General features: G+C 38.9%; 1 protein-coding gene across 1 annotated transcript in view; it reads left to right on the top strand.

Annotated features, from left to right (window-relative positions):
- Window positions 1–20,139, top strand: part of SYNE2 (spectrin repeat containing nuclear envelope protein 2) — a 247,724-nt gene that overhangs the window by 9,741 nt on the left and 217,844 nt on the right. The window contains exon 2 of the mRNA XM_087727378.1: window positions 6,025–6,157. Coding sequence (XP_087583504.1) covers window positions 6,079–6,157 — 79 coding nt within the window. The 5' untranslated portion in view covers window positions 6,025–6,078. The remainder of the gene's footprint in view (window positions 1–6,024; window positions 6,158–20,139) is intronic.

The raw sequence follows: 20,139 nt of genomic DNA, 5'->3' as shown, positions 1-20,139 counted from the left end.
TTCAGCCCACTTTTTGGGCTGAAAAAAGCCGCCTCGGCTTATACTCGAGTCAGTGAAAAATTTGCCCGAAATGGAGGAGAAAAAGGGGCGGGGCTATGCCGCTGGGTGACACTCGTGAATGGCCCAGTGCCCCTGTGAGTTTCCCCTCCCTCTGTGTCAGTTTGCCGCGCAGTGCGCACCGCACCATCCCCCCTCCTCACGTTCTAATGTACTGCAGGGCTGTCTTACGATTCCCCTTCCTCCCCCTCCTGCCGCTCTGCAACGATGTCCCACCTCCTCCTTGTTATGGCAAGCAGCCACATAGCGATGTCCCACCTCCTCTGGTACAGTGATCCAATGATAGGAATCACTGTGCCGTGTGTCATAGGAGGTGGGACATCGCTCCCGCGGCTGCACGGGACATCATCATCACAGCGGGACATCAGCATCATGAGGTGAGTGAAGTATTTCATTGAATACACCGCTAGTTTACTGTTTTTCTTTGAAATAAATATTCAAAAACATTATTGGTATCTATTTTTATTTTTGAAATTTACCGGTAGCTGCTGCATTTCCCACCCTAGGCTTATACTCGAGTCAATAACTTTTCCAGTTTTTTGTGGTAAAATTAGGTGCCTCGGCTTATATTCGGGTCGGCCTATACTCGAGTATATACGGTATGTTTGCTGCCTTGCGTTGTAAATGAAAAAGGCAATTTAAAAATCTTTTAAAAGATTTTAAAAATCTTTAAAAAAATTTAAATTGTCTTCCTCAATTCTAGGAGAATAGAAGATCTCTTGTTGTAAAAGTCATATATATTGGTATGTTTGCTGCCTTGAGTTGTATATGAAAAAAGGCAAGATAAAAATCTTTAAAACCCTTAAACAAAAAGATGCCGCATTTTCCTCAATTTTAGGAGAAAAGGAGATATCATCTGGGGGAGATCATTTGGTAGGCTGAAAGCTACATAGGAACCAGAGTCTTTCCAATATATTTGATAGCGGAAATTCTGGCAGTAGGACATCTTCGAAAAGGACTCTATTTGTTCTAAGTAACTGAGCAAGTTCATTGTAGGTGATCTTCAGACATTAAACACCAAAAATTGTGACCAGTAGGCAATTGTCAGACACTGCAGATTTTTTTTGGACTGGCATTATGTGAATCCTGTACCTTACACCAGGTTTTAAGTCTGGCTTCACAATATGCACCTGTTTCAATTTCCAAACACATTTTTAAGATCAGCTCTGGGGGAAGCTTGTTGATGACACTTCGATAACATTTTTAAATGCCTCAAATGATATCTCTGATTCCTTGGGAAGAGGTTTATAGCATTTCCTCACGTATTCTCTCTTTTATGGTCAAATACTTGTCGATCTGAATTTGAAAGGTAGCTTTCTGCCATTTCACAAGAGGTGTTCTGTACAGTAGCAATCTGCTAAATTGATGCTTTCCTTTAATAAATAGGTGCATAAAGAAAATATAATTCATGCTTTAGAAATAGCATTTGAAATAGTACATACCTTTAGTCTTAAATTCATCTTTGATAAGTTAAAACTATGCAACTAAGTAAAATATTAAAAAGTCCTAAGTTGTACTGCAACAAAGCATCCAACAGTACAGCTTCTCTTACTATATTTGTATGTTTATAAGTGTATGTACATTGTAGGGGCTTTTGTAGAGAACTCTAGATAATCTGTGACCCATTGGGATTTCAGTTCAGAGATATTGCCTTACCAAATTCCTCAATACCTTCAACAATAGTAGGGCTTCTAATGTATTGCCTTCACTGGAAAAGTTCTTAAAAATTCAGGAAGGTATTCGGAGATCTCTCTTCCTTGAAAACAGCCCTTGTTGAATTGCATATGTCAAGCATCAGGAGCTGTCCACAGGAAAAGTTTTATGGCATTTTATCTAATGCCATAAAATATGCACCTGGAGAATCAGTGTGGCCACAGCCTAAAATCTCTCGGGGATAATTATGGCTTTAGTTTAGCAAGATTCTGTCCAATAGGTGTAAGCAAATAAAGGACTGAAGTTGATTGGATTTTGCTGTGTTGTCTCTGGGCTTGAGCCTCACATAAAATTTTATAAAATTGTTATGTTACACCCAAACAAGATTTTTTTTAATAGTATGTAGATGTGCAATAAACCTCCATAGAAGGCATCAAACAGTTGGAAAACACACTTGTTTGATCCAGTGAGATAAGGACAGAGAAATAAACAGACAAACCATAAACACAATATTGTTATTGCTATTTTCCAGTTCTTGCTATGGGAATCTTTCAATGTGTTGGGCCTTTTCTTTTTTTCCTCTATGAGATTTCAGCTGTGGATCTATTTATATAATGATGGCAGGCTTCCAAGCCAAACATAATGGAATATGTGGCTCTCTTACTTTTGGGAATCAACATTTTGTTATTTTGATGTTTGATTTCTAAATTGATTTTTCCTTCCCTGGAATAATCTCAGTTAAGTTGCCCATCAAGAAAAATAGAAATATATTTGCCTCCCTCCTAAGCTCATTTTTTTCCTCTTATCAATAGAGAGGTTTTTTAAATTTTAGACTGGGCTAATACTAAATACTTTCCCAGATTATATTATCTGTGGTGCAATTACTTTTCTTTTCCTTGCAGGCACACTTTATGCAAATAGCTAATCAGGTCATGGTTGCTGTGTTCCTTCCAGACTATGGATGGAAAGTAATCAAGGAGAGAAGAAGCCTGGAATTAAGGAAAAATTTCCTAACAGTGAGAACAATTAACCAGTGGAACAGCTTGCCTTCAGAAATCACGGGTGCTTCATCACTTGAGGTTTTTAAAAAGAGACTGGACAGCCACTTGTCTGAAATGGTATATAGGGTGGCTGGACTAGATGACCGCCAAGATCCCTTCCAGCTCTATTTTATTCTAATTCTATTCTAGTGCAGGCAAAACACAGGCTCAAATCTTCATCCAACCATTAAGCTTACTAAGTTGATTGGGCTGGTCCTCCTCAGTCAGATTTATTGATTTATGTTTTAAATACCCCTTGGAATTTCTATTAATACACGGTGACCATGGGAAGGAAACAATAACAGCAAATGGTATCAGGAAGTATTTGTACAACTGATGCAATTTGTATTGTTTCCACAATGATACATGATGCTTATGGTACTGTTTTGAATCAAATATGTATATAGTGCTTATTTTCTTTTTTCTTAATATGAAATCAGCACTTATTGATTGGGTAAAGGGAAACATCTATCTTAGGGAGACAGAAAAACCAAAATGAAGTGGCTTTGGGGTTTTGGTTTTCAACACCTGGTGGTTTATCATCTTTGACTGTGATGTGTTTGGAGGTTCTCCTGAACTCATGGCTCTTGTTTGATGAGCAGGTGGCTAAGGGGTCCTTTGCACAGATTTGTCTTGTGCACCAATTACATGTTTTCCTGGGCGGGGAGGCCTCATGTCTTAGTCGCCTCTTAGCTGTGTTATTGCAAAGTGCTTTACATGGAGCTGCCCTTGAAGACCACTCAGAAGTCACAACTGATCCACAACTCTAAAGTTACAATAGCTCACACAATATTGGTTCTGCATAGGTTCATCCATATTATAATTTTGTTGCGTGAGCTGCATTGGTTTTATTTTATTTTATTTATAGGTTTCATGCTTGTGTCATCTGCTCAGAGTTATTTAAGATGGGTGGCCAGATAAATTGTTTAAATAAATAAATATTCACCACCATCATTTTTATAAGGCATGTTTCAGATATAAGCACATATTATTAAACCCTTGCATACACTGTTAGTAGTCCTACTATGTGTTTCTCTGTGGTTATTTGAAATGCTAGATGGGGGTGGGGGAGTTAGGCTTTACCATGTGATTTTGTTTTAGTGTGTCCATTAAACTCCAATATACAACTATCAGAATCACATGCTGTTGTTTTCCCTGAACTCTACTAATATGTAGCTAATATGCAACAAGGGATTTAAATGTATTTTCATTAAAATAACTCTTGCATGTAGACAATTATTGTGTTAAGAGGCACGGTTTTGATAATAATCTTTATTGTATGTGAGTGGTTCCACCTTCAGACATCCAGGCCTCCCTTCTCCGGGGACATAATGATGTGGTACAGTCCAGAAAAAAAATTGCTTCTCCTGCATGCAAAGATCAGTTTTAGGAGTGATAATGGAATTTTATGCAGGAATTTTATGTTCCTGATTCCTCCAGTATGTTAATAAAATAATCAAAGTTTCTGTTCAGTACTTAAAAAGGAAACTGAAAGCTAGTTACTGCTCTTATGTATTTCTCAAGGAAGTTTTCTCCCATCTGAACTTTGTTATAAATTAATAGTGTATTGCTGGAAGTATTCATTTGCTTATATAGCAAGCTCTGGCCATATAAGGGAATAAAGTGATTCAGAATTCTTGGCGAGTTCATAAATAAATACTCTCTGGAGAATCAAATGGAACAGACCTAACTGTGTGGAAATTACTGTGTTTCAATAGCATTAAAACAAACATAAGGTAAAACAATGTAATGTAGAGGATGGAGAACTAGCCTCCTGTTGAATCCAATCCAATCCAATTTAACCCAACAAACAAACTTCCATGTTCTGCTTCTTCAAGGGACACAATCCCAGATTATCAAGTTGCAAGTTGTTTCCTTATGGGGACTTTCCATTCTATCACAAAGAAATAATTATGAACATTTTTTTCACTAGATTTATTAGTCCCATCTCTCCCCCTTCCCCCCGCAAGTCTTTAGAACAAAGTATACACTAGATTTAGGTTAAATTTGCACATTGTTTTAAGTTTGGTCTTTTCATAGCACAAAAATAAACCATTAATTGACTGGCTTTACATAACACTTTAAGCCATAAACCAAACAAACCCCATTCTGGCTTACTATTATGACTGAACTGAATCCCAGAGACTTCACTTCTGTTGCACCAAATTACTGCTGACAGATCCCCCTTCCATGTATTCATCTTGCCTTTCTGTTTTTCCATTAGATCATGAAGCAAAGATTCAATCAGTTAAATGTTGATTGTCTGTGTTAGAGAGATTTGTTTTTAAAGTTTTAAACAAATAGAAGTGAAGAGGTGTTTTTCTCAGGACTGAGGAATTTTGATCCAAAACAGTATAGAATGACAACATTGCATGGACTGGACATCTGCTACACCTCAGTAGGAAATAATGTAAATTTACTGCCATTTTTGTGGTGAGTGGAGGGCAGATTTATTTGGCTCCTATACGTGTTCTCAGATTCTTTTTGTTTCTTTTTTAGATTTAGTTTGTTAGATTTAGTGTGTTTCTTTTTTAGAGCTTTCACTAGCTGATCGCACAGATCTATTGCAATCAAGTCCTTGAACTTTTCTTTCATTTAGATGATTTTGCATTGTCTACAGCAGCTTAATCTGGCTTTTTTTTTTAATTAAAAAGTGTTAGCATTCAAAAGTTAGGCAAGTTACCAAGTTCAGGGCTGAAACATGAACTCTGTTGCAAAAGAATTTGTATGGGTACACTGTGGTAGCTAAGATACAGATAGGACAAGAAAGACTTCTTGTGCCAGGCAACTTACTTTCATAGCTACCTTTTAATCTTTTGTTGGTTCAGCTACTTTTGTATCTAACCTGCTGTTCCCATTTTGAAAAAAAAGATTTATTAAGGGTGAAATGAAAGAAACTGCTGTCCTGGACACAATAACTGAAAGTGTCCCAGGAAGCTGTCAGTTTGGCTTTCTAATTTATCATCGCTCTTTCCAATCTATGCTTCACATTTTGGGGGGGGGGGATTTTTCAAGAAATATATCTTCCGTTTTTTGGCAATGACCTTTGCAGAAATGGAGGTGAGCCAAGAGTAGTACAACCTAGAAATCTAACAGATTTATGATTCAGAAAGGAGTAGTCCAGATCCAGATAATGTAAGCAAACACTGTTCTTAGCAAACAGAAGCAGGTAAATTGCCTTTTTAAAAAAAGACTAGAGGCTTTTTCAGAGGCATCAGTTTTACAAGAGAAATCTAGTCAAGTTGACTGCTGTTAATGTTGGTTTCTCTTCTAGGTTTCCATCTTCCAGTTTGAAATGAACTTACAGTGATTGCATGCCCATAAAAGCATGGAACCTCTTAAAACTTCATTGGTATCAGAAGAACAATCTTCTACAGAGATTGATGATCGTCATTATTCATTACAAGGTAAGCTTTGTACCACAAAGTATATTTATTGAAGTTTTTATGCAGGAGATGTTTACAGTCAAAGCCTCATTAGAAAACTATTTCAGATCACAGGATAGACTTAAAATAAAGTAAAATGAATAAGATTAATCTAACTTGGTGTCTTGCTTCTGATCATAATCAGCTGGATTCTTCCAGCAAAGAAATACGTTGTCATTTGAATACTGATGTTGTGCTAAGCTGTATTGCTGTTTGTTTGGTTTGAGATCAGAGCATAGACATTATTTTATTCAAAGCTAAGAGCTACTTGTTTCTCTTAAGGCATGCCAAGTGCATCATTTCAAAAACAGTGGCTAAAGTTATGTTAAATATTAAATGTAATATATTTGAAATGGAAATGAAGTGCTAATATATCAATATGTGTTGAATATTCTCTATGCTCCCTAATATTCTGTATTATACATTTTTAGAAATAAATTTCACAAAATTGTAAACGTGTGAATTTATACTCTGAACCTTCATTGAATAGCATTAGTATCAATTGTTTCCTCTTGTATAGAATGTATTGGTTGTTCTATTTCATTAGTTGAAAAACCTAATTTGCCTTTTGAAGAGGAATGATGTTGAAATGGAGTAAATTGGTGAAACTTTAAAAGAAGTGAACCAATTCCGGTCCATTTGAAGTGGTGTCTCTGATATATCCAAACAGGGGGGCGGGGCAAGAGGGAACCTTTTGCAGGACATGCCTAAACTTTAGAGAAGGATCTTTGCATAAGCCCAATAAAATTGGCAAAATGCTCTTTTCAAAGGTTTTTCACAACCCTAATAGAAATAATTTTGCTTTCATACTCTTGCTCTTGTGAAGATTCATCAAAAAAAAAAAAAAATTCCAATGTTCAGAAATCCTCAGCCCAAGTACTTTCCTGTTTTGTACTTCTTGAATGCATAGAGTGGAGGTGCTCAATATGAAAAAGCAGATTGGAAAATGGGATGTTTCTTTATTTAATTTTATTTTATTTCTGAATGACATTACAAGTAAACATTGTAACCTACTGAGCAGTATGCATACTGAAGGCAGAATGTCACCTACGGCTGAAAAAGATCTCTGACCATAAACCTGGGGAACCTTTGCAAACATTGCCGAGAATATACTATGCTATATGGATGAACAATCTATTCTATTGTAAATCAATTCCATGTTAACTTTAAGAATATGAGATGCAAGTTGGGTATTCCTTTAATCAAAATGCAATTTCATTCCTCCTGCCAAAATCATGGATTTAATATATGAACAAGATCATAACAGGTCGTGGTTACCTTTGTGTATAGTGTCTAAATATAGTTTCCTTAAAGATGATTTAGTGAATTAACTACGATTAATTGGCTTCATAACCAAAATGTATGTGATCAGGGTAAGATAATGATTAAATTTGTTATTTGTATTCAGTGATTAGTTCGGTTTGCTGAATTCTGTCTGTTTCTGAATTGCCAAAAGAAACTGGACTTACACTGGGCTAAAATGACTAGATAAGCAAGATATTTTGAACAGATTGACAGAAATATTATTTAAATCACTCAACATGGCAAATCATTATTTCCAATTTAGTCTTATGTGAAGCCAGTGTAGTGGTATGAAAACCATTTGATGAAGTTTATATGACATGAGGCTCATATGATATATTAAGACAACGAATTGTGCCTTTTGTTGTATTTAAGTTCAAAGACAATAAAGATTATACTTATACTTGATTGATCAACTATGGATAAAACAATGTATTAATCAGTGGTGGGTTCTGGATCCCATCGCAACTGGTATGTTGCGACAAGGCCAGGCATCCACCACTTGCAATGCTCCAGCTACTCGGCAGAATGTCACACAAGTGCCGTATGGTGCTCCCAGCAGGCACCGGTACGCCCGTATTGGGGCGTAGCGGCCGTAACCCACTACTGGTGTTAATCCAGTATACCATATTTTTGGAGTATAAGATGCACCAAGGTTTTGAAGAGGCAAATTTAAAAAAAAAAAGTTTTTGCACTCTGCAAACCTCCCCAAACCGGCCCGTTTTTCATGATAATGGGCCCATTTTTTTCCAAAAAAAGGGCATGAATAGCCTTTAGGAGACTTGTAGAGTGCTCCGGGGGAGGGGGGTAAAAACAAGCAAAAAATGGCCTGGTTTTTGCAAAAATGGGCCCATTTTTTTTTTTTTAAAGGGCATGGATAGCCTTTAGGAGGCTTAGAGTGCTCCTGGAAGCTAGAGGGGCAAAATTAAGCAAAAAATGGGCCATTTTTTGCCCAATTTTGCTCCCCAGCCCCCAGGAGCTCTCTGAAAGCCTCCTAAAAAGCTATGCACAGCCATTTTGGTGAAGGGGACAGGGTTTCGGGAGGCAAAAAATGCTGTATTCAGTGTATAAGATACACCCAGATTTTCAGCCTCTTTTTTGATGGAAAAGGGTGTTTTTTTATACTCCGAAAAATACGGTATATAAATACGCCTACTAAATTTACTCTTCTGAGCTTGTTTTTTTTAGTTCAAAAGCTAGGAATTAAATTTTTTATGCTAGTAATCGCAAAGGAGGGATAGAGCAATCTATAAAATCTTTGACAACTTGCTTGCTCACCTGCATGGAATTCTAGTTGCTTTTGGCTATTAGGAAAGTTGCAAGCCTGTATCTACATGCTAACAATGAAGAAAGAGTAACAGAGCAATTGTTTGTCATCTTGCTTAGTCACCTTCCTGGAATTGTGGTTGGTTAGGAAAGTGGATAAGCCCAAGCCTACTATAAGTGATCTAATAAATCAAAAGGTTTTTTTTGGTATATAACTTGACAGTATCTGTCTTCCTATACACACCTAACATTTGGAAGAGAAGGAAAGTGCAGTTCAAAGAAAAACTTTAATCCTAGTTATAGGATTATAGGTGCAGTGGTTAGAATGCGGTACTGCAGGCTGACTCTGCCCACTGTCAGGAATTTAATCCTGACTGGCTCAAGTTTGACTCAGCCTTCCATTCTTCTGAAGTCAGTAAAATGAGGACAATGTGCTGGCATTTGTAAACTGCTCAGAGGGTGCTGTGGAGTGGCATATAAGTCTAAGTGCTATTGAAGTTATTTGCTGTGGTACAGTAGCACCATCGTTTAATATTTTTCTTTAGAAAGGGAAATCAGTTCAGGTGTGTCTGCTACCACACCCTCCTCCTCCTCAAAAAAAAGTAAAGTCATAAATGCCAAGGATGAAGAAACAGTAAATAAATTCCATGATGACGTACAGCATTTTCCATTTGATTGAGGTACTACGCAACCACACTGGATTGAGAGAAATATTATCTGAAAGACAGATTGTGTGTTTTAATCTGCTTCTCCTTAGTCTGAAAAAGTTTGGATGTCCTTCCTGGAGTCAGAGAGCTAAAATGTGGAAGTCAACAGCCTCATTGATATAGGAAAATATGAGAGGCATCATGGGGAAAGTAAGCCAGGCTACACCTAAACATTATGGGTATGGATAGCCGTTTGTGCAGTGGGACTAAAAAAAGTGCTTTCTTCCTTCTTACATTACCCAGGGGACTTCTCAATTCACCTGGAACACTTTTGTGTAAGCTTGGGATAATACAGAGAGGAAGCGGAATCCGTTCTGCTATCTGGCAACAATGGTTACAATTTGTAGTTGCATGCTCTTGTTTGCAGTGTATGAAGGAATAAATTAATATTTCTGATGTTGTGCCACCTGTACAGTTACTTTATGGATAAGAAGCGATTTTACTTTATGCTGCTTCTTGAGCAATGATTTAGAGTAACCTTCAAATATCAATAATTAGTAAAGGCAACAATATTGCAGTACTTAAAAAACAAATAGAAAAGAAAGAACGTTCACCCATAGCATTCTCACAAGGAAGGCCTGGGTGGAAAAGTAAATCTTCAATAAAGGCATTGTGGGTAGTCCTTAACTTACAACAGTTTGTTTAGTGACCATTCAAAGTTACAATGGCACTTAAAAAGTGACTTATGACAGTATTTCACACTTACAATCACTGCAGCATTCCCAACATTACATGATCAAATTTCAGACACGTAGTGACTGGTGCATATTTATGATGGTTGCAATGTCCCGGAGTCATGTGATCACCTTTTGTGACCTTTGGGCAAGCAGAGCCGAGATGGCGCAGTGGTTAGGGTGCAGTACTGCAGCCACTTCAGCTGACTGCTAGTTCTGCAGCTCGGCGGTTCAAATCTCACCGGCTCAGGGTTGACTCAGCCTTCTATCCTTCCGAGGTGGGTAAAATGAGGACCCAGATTGTGGGGGCAATATGCCGACTCTGTAAACTGCTTAGAGAGGGCTGAAAGCCCTATGAAGCGGTATATAAGTCTAACTGCTATTGCTATTGCTATAGAGTCAATGCGGAAGTCTGATTCACTTAACAACTGTGTCACTAACTTAACAGAGTTAAGTGATTCACTTAATTCTGACAAGTAAGGTTGTAAAATGGATCAATATTCATTTAACAAATGACTCACTTAACAGCAGAAACTTTGGGCTCAATTGGTCGTAAGTCAAGGACTACCTGTACAGTAAGTTCTCATGGATTTCAGGGGAAAGAATATTCCAGAAAGCAGGTAACATTCTAGAAAGATTCCCTATCAGTAACCATAAGAGATCATTTTCAATCACAGCACACATAGAATAAGACCTCTTCTCATAAGCTTATTGATCATTCAGTTCTGCAATGGACAAAACAGTCTGGAAGTTAGACTACTACTACTTATTTTACACTTTATAAATCCAAAGAAGAGCTTTGAACCTGGGTTGGGAATTAATTGGCCACTAATGCAGTTGCTTGAACATAAGCAGTAACATCTGTGTCAATGATCCCCTTTTCAGCAAACGAATAATTGCATTCCGCATCAATTGCAGAATATATCATTCTACTGTAATCTCAGTGTATGGTTACTGGTGTATACCAGCCAAAGCTAGTAATAGGCAGCAGGCAGACTAAGGATAGACATTGTTTTTAGGATGCAACATTGCTTACAAGTTCACTGTCCATTGTTGAATCTGGATGATGGCATTTATCAGCAGTTCTGTTGACATGACTTTACCTTAAAGCAAATTAATTTTGCTTAGCATCTCTTAGACCTATGGACAGAAAGAAGAGCTCTTCAGAGATTTGGTGGCAAGGATTGTAAGTACTGATCTTTTCTCCATCACACCTGTTCTGGCCTCCAGTTCCCATGGATACTAAGCCTGAAAGTGCCAGGAAAGGGAATGAGGTATGCATCTGGGAGAGAAGGAAGAGGTGGGTGTGAACTCCCATTGAACAAGCCTGTGCAGGGTTTACATTCCATGCCTGCTGATCCAATTTGCACACCATCTGCCAAAGCACAATTCCCTTTCTTAACCTATTTAATTCTCATGCATAGGACCCAATTCAACAGACATTTGGACAAATCAATTTGTTGGGGCATAATCTCCTAATTCAATTTTCCTCATGCCACTGTAAACCTCCGAAACATCTTTTGTCTGCTTTTTATTCCCTTTTGTTGGGACACACCCCCACTTTACCATTTTTCTTATACCACTGTCAAGCCCAATGGAGTTTTTTGTCTGCTTTTTATTTCCCACCATTTCTATCCCTTCATTATCTTCATTATCTTTCCCCCACTCTTCTTTAAATTCCTGCTTTTCTGGGTCCAGAATTCTATTTATGCTTAATTTTAATGATTTTAATGGTCTGTGCATATTTTTTTATGATTTCACTTAGTTCTTCAAATTCCCAGCTTTCCATGTTGTCCAGTTCCAAAGTTACAGTTAGTTATATAATTCTTCTTACAGAGTTCTGGTCCACCTTAAATTTATCTACTTCAACTGCTATGGGGAAGAGTGACGGGAGCCACCTGGGTCTTTTCTTCTTCCTTAAATGTCCAGTTCTAAAATTGCAGTTAGTTATGCAGATTTATTTCGAGGTTCTGGACCTTAAATTTAGCTTATTCAGTTTATGTAAAACCAGAAGAGAAGCTGCAGCCATCTTGATCTCTTTGCCTCCTGCTTTTCCAAATTCTGATTTATGGCAGTTGGTTAATTAAAACTTCCCACACAGTCAAGATTAGGGTTATCAGTGAGAAGGTAGTGCTTTTTTCTTGATTTTTTCCCCCTACTTAGAGTTGGAAGAAGTTCAGATGAAACCCCTTGGAATGTTTGATTTCTATTTCCAAAACCAAATTTAGGGTTTATATTAAGTGGGTTTGTCACTTCTCTGCTTTCACTGTTTCTGTCTGAATTATTTCAAAGAAATAGCTTTTTGGGGGGCAGGAAGGGCTGGTGTTTCAATTCTCCATGTTCCTTTTCTTTCTTTCCTTTTGCCAAAATCCAGATCTGTCTATTAATATTACTTGTACTCTCAAGATTCTTTGCCTTTTCCAAGTTTTGATTTATGACTGTGGGTTAAATGAAGCTTTTTACTGGTCTTTCATCTCGTCTCCTGTATGCTTCCGCTCAGTGCTTTGGCTGGAAGCCAGCTTCTGTGCAGCCAAACTGCCGCCCCTGCTCCAATTCAGAGGACAAATCTCCAACCTGCGAGGGACCTGTTGTCTCCCTCTGGGTCTGATGAGATGCTGTCCCTTCTTCGCCTCCCCCTCCCCTCCAGAGAGGCTCTGATCCAAAAATGATCTTGGAACAGGTTTATCAGATAGAATTCATGTGAAGTTCTTGAGAACTCCCCCCCCTCCCACGTCTGTTCAGCTGGAGAATTTCGGGTCCCAGTCATTGTCTTCTTGTCAGGAAAAGTTCTAAGTTATGCAAAAGGCCCATATTCAATTCTCAGTGTTGACATATTACAGTTTCTTAGGAATAGATGATGGAGTAGTGTCTTCAAAGAACCATCTTAATTCAAATATCATTATATATAACCTCTGCAAATCTCATAATTAATTTTTAAAATTAACCATGAGATTTGCAGAGTTATATATAATACTGGGAAAGATGGACTGATGATACAGCTGAACCTAAATTCATACATTCAAATTAGAGTTACATTTTATTTTTAATAATGTATGTACACGGATTACCTTTTTATACGTCTGCTTTAAAATCTCGGTCCATGGCTGTTCGTTTAGTGTTCTTGGAATTTCAAATAATTCTTGAGTACTGAGTAAAACCCATCCCCTTTTTAAAAGCACAAAGGGATCCTTGTCTGCATCCTACTGATCTCAAGTTGTTCGCATATTCAGTGTAGCTTGCCTAATTATTACAATGTGCCATCATTTAGGGCAGTAATGGTGAACCTTTTAGGGCACTGAGTGCCCAAATTATGTGCACATGCATGCCCAAATGGAAGGATGTGCTCGCATGAATGTGCATATGCATAGACATGTGCGATTGTGCGCATGCATGGACATGCACACATGCACAGCAGAGAAGAGAGCTTCCAAATGAGGAAGGCAGTTGGGATGCAATGGGCTATAAGAGCTCTAGGCCAGTGGGGGCTAACCTTTTTGCTGCCAAGTGCCCAAAGCGTGTGTGTGCACGCAGGAATACATGTGAGAGAAATCCTAAAATACAATGGAAGAGCCCCCACCGCATATGCTTCCCTGTGCATGCATGTGCGCCCCATGCGTATATGCCTCCCCTAACCCATTTTTTGCTTCCAGGTTGGTTCAGGAGGTTTTCCAGGCCCAAAATGGGGCGTGGGAGGCGCACCCCAAAATGCAATGTGAGCGCTCCCCGCACATACGCCCTCCCCCATTCATGCACAAACATGTTCCCTGCATGCACCCCCCCACATGTGCTGCAGAGACCCAAAGACCAGCTGGCCGGGGGGAGGCGCGCACATTTGTGATGGAGCTGGTCTGGGGTGACGGCTGGGGTGCGCCCGCAGAGAGGACTCTGCATGCCACCTGTGGCACGTGTGCCATAGGTTTGCCATCATGGCTCTAGACATTAACAAAAGATACATAGTTGTTTAACTATGGGGAAAAAATCGCCTTCCTATGTAGTACTTTTAAAAAGGAAATGCACAGTTTCTAATCCAATATCTTGAGTAAAATGTATTGTAGGTCAGTCAGTTACTCTAAGCAAGCAACTGGAGCAAGATAAATCCAAGATAATTTACAGTCTTATTAAAATCCTCTGACACAAAGAGTCCATTCATCATTCCTTCAGAAGTGAAAAGTCTGTTTTAATGAACCACATGGTAGAAGAATGGGAGCTTTTGCAAAATTATTACATCCTGGAGTTGTCTGGTATGGAAAAAGAATAGCCTCCTGTTGGAAATAGATGAGGGGGAACCGTGGAGGGTGGAAGCAGCAGCTGCAGTGGGGACTGACATGCCATTGGGTACCCTAGATAGATAATTGCTGCCTGCAGAGTTGTAGTGGCAGGCTATATGGTCTTTTGACTTCCACAGACTTCATTGAATTGTGAACAATTTGACTGACTGAGGCTGCAAGGTTTTATGTACAACTTGTCTACGCTAATGCTTCTCGTTGATATCAATTGGATTAGCTTTGAATTTATATAAAAAGATAGCAGAATTGCATTGAATTGTGTTCGGGAAAAAATGCCACTGAACTGACTTGTGGCTAAAATGCTTTTACACTAGGCTTTTACTTGCTTTTTCTAAAAAAGAATTTCACAGGAGCCTGATAATGGCATGATATATATCATGATGTCATTGCACTAAATGCATAAAACACCTAATTTAGTTTATTTGCATAATGGGATCATGATATGCCCCGCTTCCCTAGATACCATTGCTAATTTCCTTGTCTTTCAAACAATAGGACTATAAAAGTAACCCATAATGAAATCTATTTTAACAGTAATGCAATAAAAACAATTTTCTGATTTTAAGTTTTTCTTTTCTTTTCTGCTCTAAAATCCAGAAAACCCAACAAAAAGGAAGCCATAATAGTAGCCAAGGTGGCTGCTCTAGTTTAAATGGGATAGTCTTCTGTCTCTTGCTCTGATGTTGATTCCTCAGCAGGTCAGAAAATATCTGTGCCTCTGTGTAAGGAAAAGCAGTCTGATTATTATTTCCTTGGTTTTAAGGATGGAAAAACTCTGGCACATTGAGTAGTGATTTGTTCTGATCTAGGCTTCCCAAGAGCATGAAGCAAACTCCTTGTCCTGACAAAAAACCCTTTTATTAATTTACTGTGAATTCTGCTCATTCACATCCATTTACAGTCATAGACCTTATCTGGTTTGGAAAGCTGACAGACTGATATCTGCAAAACTTGGCAAGGAGTCTCAGAGAGTCATGAAACATTAAGCAAAGTAATTGTAATCTGCCAATGCCACTCCCCTTTCGTTCCTCTTATTTCCTCTGGGAGGAGCCATTCATCATCCACCTATGGCCTTACTCCCAACTCGACTCCTGTTCTTTAGCTGTCCCCTTCGTCTGGCAACTCTGTGCATGCGTCCACTGGGGAGAGGCTCTAGCTGTTCGTCTGACTCACTGATATGTGCCTCTGAAGGCAGCTGATAACTGGCATACGGCTCTGGCCCCCTCTCTGCCTCTTACACAGAGCCCTCATCAGAGCCTTCCCCAGACTCCAGGACTGGCCCATGTTCTTCCCCAACCTCCTCACTGTCTGAATCTGGTGGGCCAAAAACATGCTTGTCATTTGAAGACTGCATCTGTGCCCTACAACATATACTGCATTAATCTTGTCTGCCTGCCTGTGTGTCTGTCTGTCTATCACATTTTAAAACCACCCATCTCCCATGCAGAGGGCCTCTCAGCAGTGAAATTGTTTTAGCACAGATAGTGAGAGTTTCCCCTCTCTAACTTGACCTGAGCCATTAAAGAAATCCAGCAAGACCTCCTAGGTTTGCCCCTGCATTGTCATCTTTGAAATTTGTTTGCTTTATTCTTCAGTTACATGAAAGTTTGCCCTTCTGTGAGAAAGTAGTTCAACCAAGTCATCCTTCTACTGTAAGATAATAAGCTCTTAGGCTCCTCTGTCAACATCCTGATCACTTCATTAACTTCCTTTGCTTTCCTTTGAGAAAAATACCTCTTTTTGTTGCAGCCATTGTCATTAAAGTATCCCCACACTTTCCTTAAGAAGGAAACCTTGCACTTGCTTTGAAAAGATAGCCTTTATTTTTCCTTTTTCCCCTCTTTTTGCTTGGATCAGATCAGAAATTGTTAATAGTTCTCTGATATGCTAAACTGTAACCAATTACTGGAGGTATATATGCCACCATGTTTAACTTTTACTGTTTCTGCTATTTAATACACTGAAAGCAGTTTCCAAAGTGCCAGTCAGATGTTATGCAAATAATGGCCTCAGCAGAAGTTAGGTACCCATCTCTCTGCAGCCCAACCATAGCAATCATGGAGGGTAATGCATATTCTCAGCAGCGTAAAATGTCTGTAGAAGCATGGCAGATCTCAATACATATGTGTCATTAACTGCTTGTTTGAGGAAGCATCATAAAGCATGTCAGTGGTCAAACCTATATTGGGTGAAGAGAGAAAACAATGCAACTTGAATCTAGCTCATCACTGTGGATGGGTAAGACAAAGCCAATATCAAGAGCCCATGGAATTGAAAAAGAATGTGTGGGACACTGTTAAGCCATTGGGGCAATTCTGCCATGTTTAGAGTAATGTAGGGTATCATTAAGCTCTGAATGTTATGATCAAAGGGATTCAGGCTTGCTCTCCTTGGCTGCTATCATCTTCCCACCATAAAAAACACAAAACACAGTTTGCAACTTGAGTCACATGATGGCTGGGTCATATATGAGCCATGGTGGCGCAATGGTTAGAGTGCAGAACTGCAGGCTACTTATGCTGCCTGCTGGCTGCTTGCAATTTGGCAGATCAAATTTCATCAGGCTCAAGGTTGACTCATCCTTCCATCCTTCCGAGGTGGGTAAAATGACGACCCAAATTGTTGGGGGCAATAGGCTGATTTTGTAAACCACTTAGAGAGGGCTGTAAAGCACTATGAAGTGGTATATAAGTCTAAGTACTATTGCTGTATCATGTTTATTGTTTTGGCAGTAATTTGTTGAATGTGATATAGTGTCTGGGTTTATCTATTGCAAGTCATAAACCATGCGTTTCTATCCTACTAAGAACTGGATTCCCACAATGTGCTAAACATGTACTCTATAGCCTATATACATATAATGGAATGTATGGGCCACCTTGGGGAACAAGGAAAAAAGATGTTCTTAGGAAACAACCAGACAAGAGAGGGAGAAGCCCCCAGTGGCTTAACAGTGAGGGAAAGACATTTAGGAAGAAGCCATCTTAATGACCCAAGCAGTTAAAAGTGACAAAGGGAAAATGGCAGCTTCAGATTTGCAAGACTAATGTAGCTTTACAATAAAATAGAATTAGTTCCTCTAGTCCTGTTTCCTCTCTGGTTTACTTGGGAGGACTGATACAGTGTTAGCACAAGGGGTACACAATGTTTAGAGCTTAAAATATTAGATTTTTGTTGAAAATGCCTATGCTAATGATTTAATCCTTCTTTTGAATGAGGAACAAGATAATCCTTCGTGACTCTTTGCATAACAAATACTGGCAAAATGCAAACTAAATGCAAACTTAATGATGCCCTGAGTCATCCTAGAGTTGTTGAAAAATATCTAGCTAGCAAAGCATTTTAAAAAAGTATTCAAAGCTAAAAAAAACCTTTCTTACTCATGAAGCAGTATGAGTATTTCTCATTGTAAACAAGGATCTTAATATAAATTTGTAATATATGGCATTTTTTCTAAGAGAATTATATTTTTGAAAGTAGAAAGTAGAAGTGTCTATGGATATTATCAGTTATCCAGGTCATGGTTGTCCTAAAAGTGCTTTTTCAAAAGGCAACTGGACTATTTTTTCCCCTTGAGGAAGAAGACATTTTGCTTCTCATCCAAGAAGCTTCATCAGCTGTGACTGGATGGTGGGGGTTTGAAGGATCGTCTTTCTTTGCAATCATCTAGTCACTAACACTGAGTTAGCACAGTCAGAACTGATGAAGCTTCTTGAATGAGAAGCAAAAGGTCTTCTTCCTCAAGAAAAAAACAATAGTCCAGGAATCAAGTATAAAGGCATCATTCAAGTGGAACATCATCATGCTCAAGTCATTTTGCCATCTTCATGGTTTGCTATAGATGCCACTGGCAGAAGGAACAGCAAAATTCTTCTTGGGGTAGCTTGCTTTAGTTTGCCAAAAAGGGTCTAATTTTAATGTTGCTATCACAAATTCAATTTTAATCAAGGAAAGAAGCTCAGTACAGCTTGATGCCACACCAGTTATTTAATTATTTTTGCATGTGAAAAGAAAAAGAAGTTGCCCCTTCTGTAACTTGCTTTTCTCTTGAGGAATTCAAATTGCAACCCTCTGCCCTTGAATTTGGGCAGCCATAATGGTGGGAATCTTCAGCCCCCAACTTCAGACCATATGTACCTCTCCTGCTTACTTGTGGTTCCTAGTATTCACTATCTAGAGATAGATCTCACTATCAAATTCCAAAGAAAATAATTATTACTACCAGTAGTAGGTGAGGTCTAAAGCTGACAAGAGTTCCTTAGAATCTTTCATGCTTTAAAGCAGTGTTTCTCAACGTTGGCAACTTGAAGATGTCCGGACTTCAACTCCCAGAATTCCCCAGCCAGCAAAAGCTGGCTGGGGAATTCTGGGAGTTGAAGTCCGGACATCTTCAAGTTGCCAACGTTGAGAAACACTGCTTTAAAGCAAGCAACAAATGCAAACATGGACTGGCACGAAGAGTTACTTGAACTTGGTGAACTATAATCAACCCTAATTCCAGCCTTAAGCTATTTTTGAGCATACTCATTGATGCAGTGGTGGGATGCAACCGGTTTAACAACTGGTTCGGTGAGTGCATGCATGCTTTGCATGCCTGTGCGCAGCATTCAAAAACCATCCATTTTAAGCTTAAAAACCTACTTTCTATGTTAGAGCCAATGAGTAAAACAGCTGATGCGTGGCAATCCACTGTGCCACATGAGTCAGCTGAACTAAAAAACCAGGGAAATATAGGACAGGAAAGAGTAGGGGTGGGTGGTGGGCAGGGCCAACTGCTCACTGGAACTACCAGTTTGCCCGAGCCAGTCTGAACTGGCTGAATCCCACCCCTGTACTTATGCCAAGTACTTTTCAATGTAACTATGCACTTGATTGCCTTCCTCTCATCTGGCTCAGCAGCAGTGTCACTCTTTGCTGTGTGGATGTGACTTTGATTGAAGGTTTAAATCAGGTGGGTTAGGTGCAGTGGGACTTAACATCATCTTCTCATTATTGTTTGGGCTTTCTGTGCTCCCTCAGCTGAGAATGACTTCTCTGCAAGGGGATGGTATCATCCAAATTCAGTGTCTCTAGCCAACAAATATAATATTGGGGAAAAATGCCTGTGAATGATGACAACATACTCTTCTAGATGTCTCTAGTTTTCCAGTCAAGGTTCTATGGATGCTAAATTCCAGGTTCTTTTTCTATGTCAGCTTCAGTTTACAGCATACACTTGCAAGTCAACAGGTGTTTTGTTTTCTCTGTAATCTTTAGAGCTCCAGAGCATATGTGCTCCAGAGCACATGTGCCTCACTGAGCACAAAGTCAAGGCACTTAGAAAGGGTATAACTCAATTTGATGCAAGGCTAAGACTGTTGTTTAAAAACAATGTACATGGGGAGAGCATCGTTAAGCCAAATATGAAGGAATCTCTCCCTTTCATTTTTCCACTGAACTTGTACACATGCCCCTGTGTATGAATTTGTGTATTTTTAGCTTGGTGAAGAATACGCAGAGGCAGTAGTCACTATCTCCATGCATTTGAAATATTGTCACATTTGTTATATGATACATTTGTTTTTTGGTCTGGAGAATGGGGTTGAAATCATACGGCCACTTAACAAGAAAAAGACACTGAATCTGTATTTGCTATTATAGCCCTAAATATGTCTTTGTGGGTGGGAGGTGATTTCAAGTCAGTTTTTTATTCTTGGAGATTGACAATATTTTGGAAGTGGTTTGCCATT

Source organism: Thamnophis sirtalis, unplaced genomic scaffold, assembly GCF_051295495.1.
Source record: "Thamnophis sirtalis isolate CommonGarterSnake01/CBP01778 unplaced genomic scaffold, rThaSir2_p1.2 scaffold_1, whole genome shotgun sequence".
NCBI lineage: Eukaryota > Metazoa > Chordata > Lepidosauria > Squamata > Natricidae > Thamnophis > Thamnophis sirtalis.
Note: the sequence above shows the minus strand (reverse complement) of the source record. Positions and strands in the feature narration are given on the sequence as shown.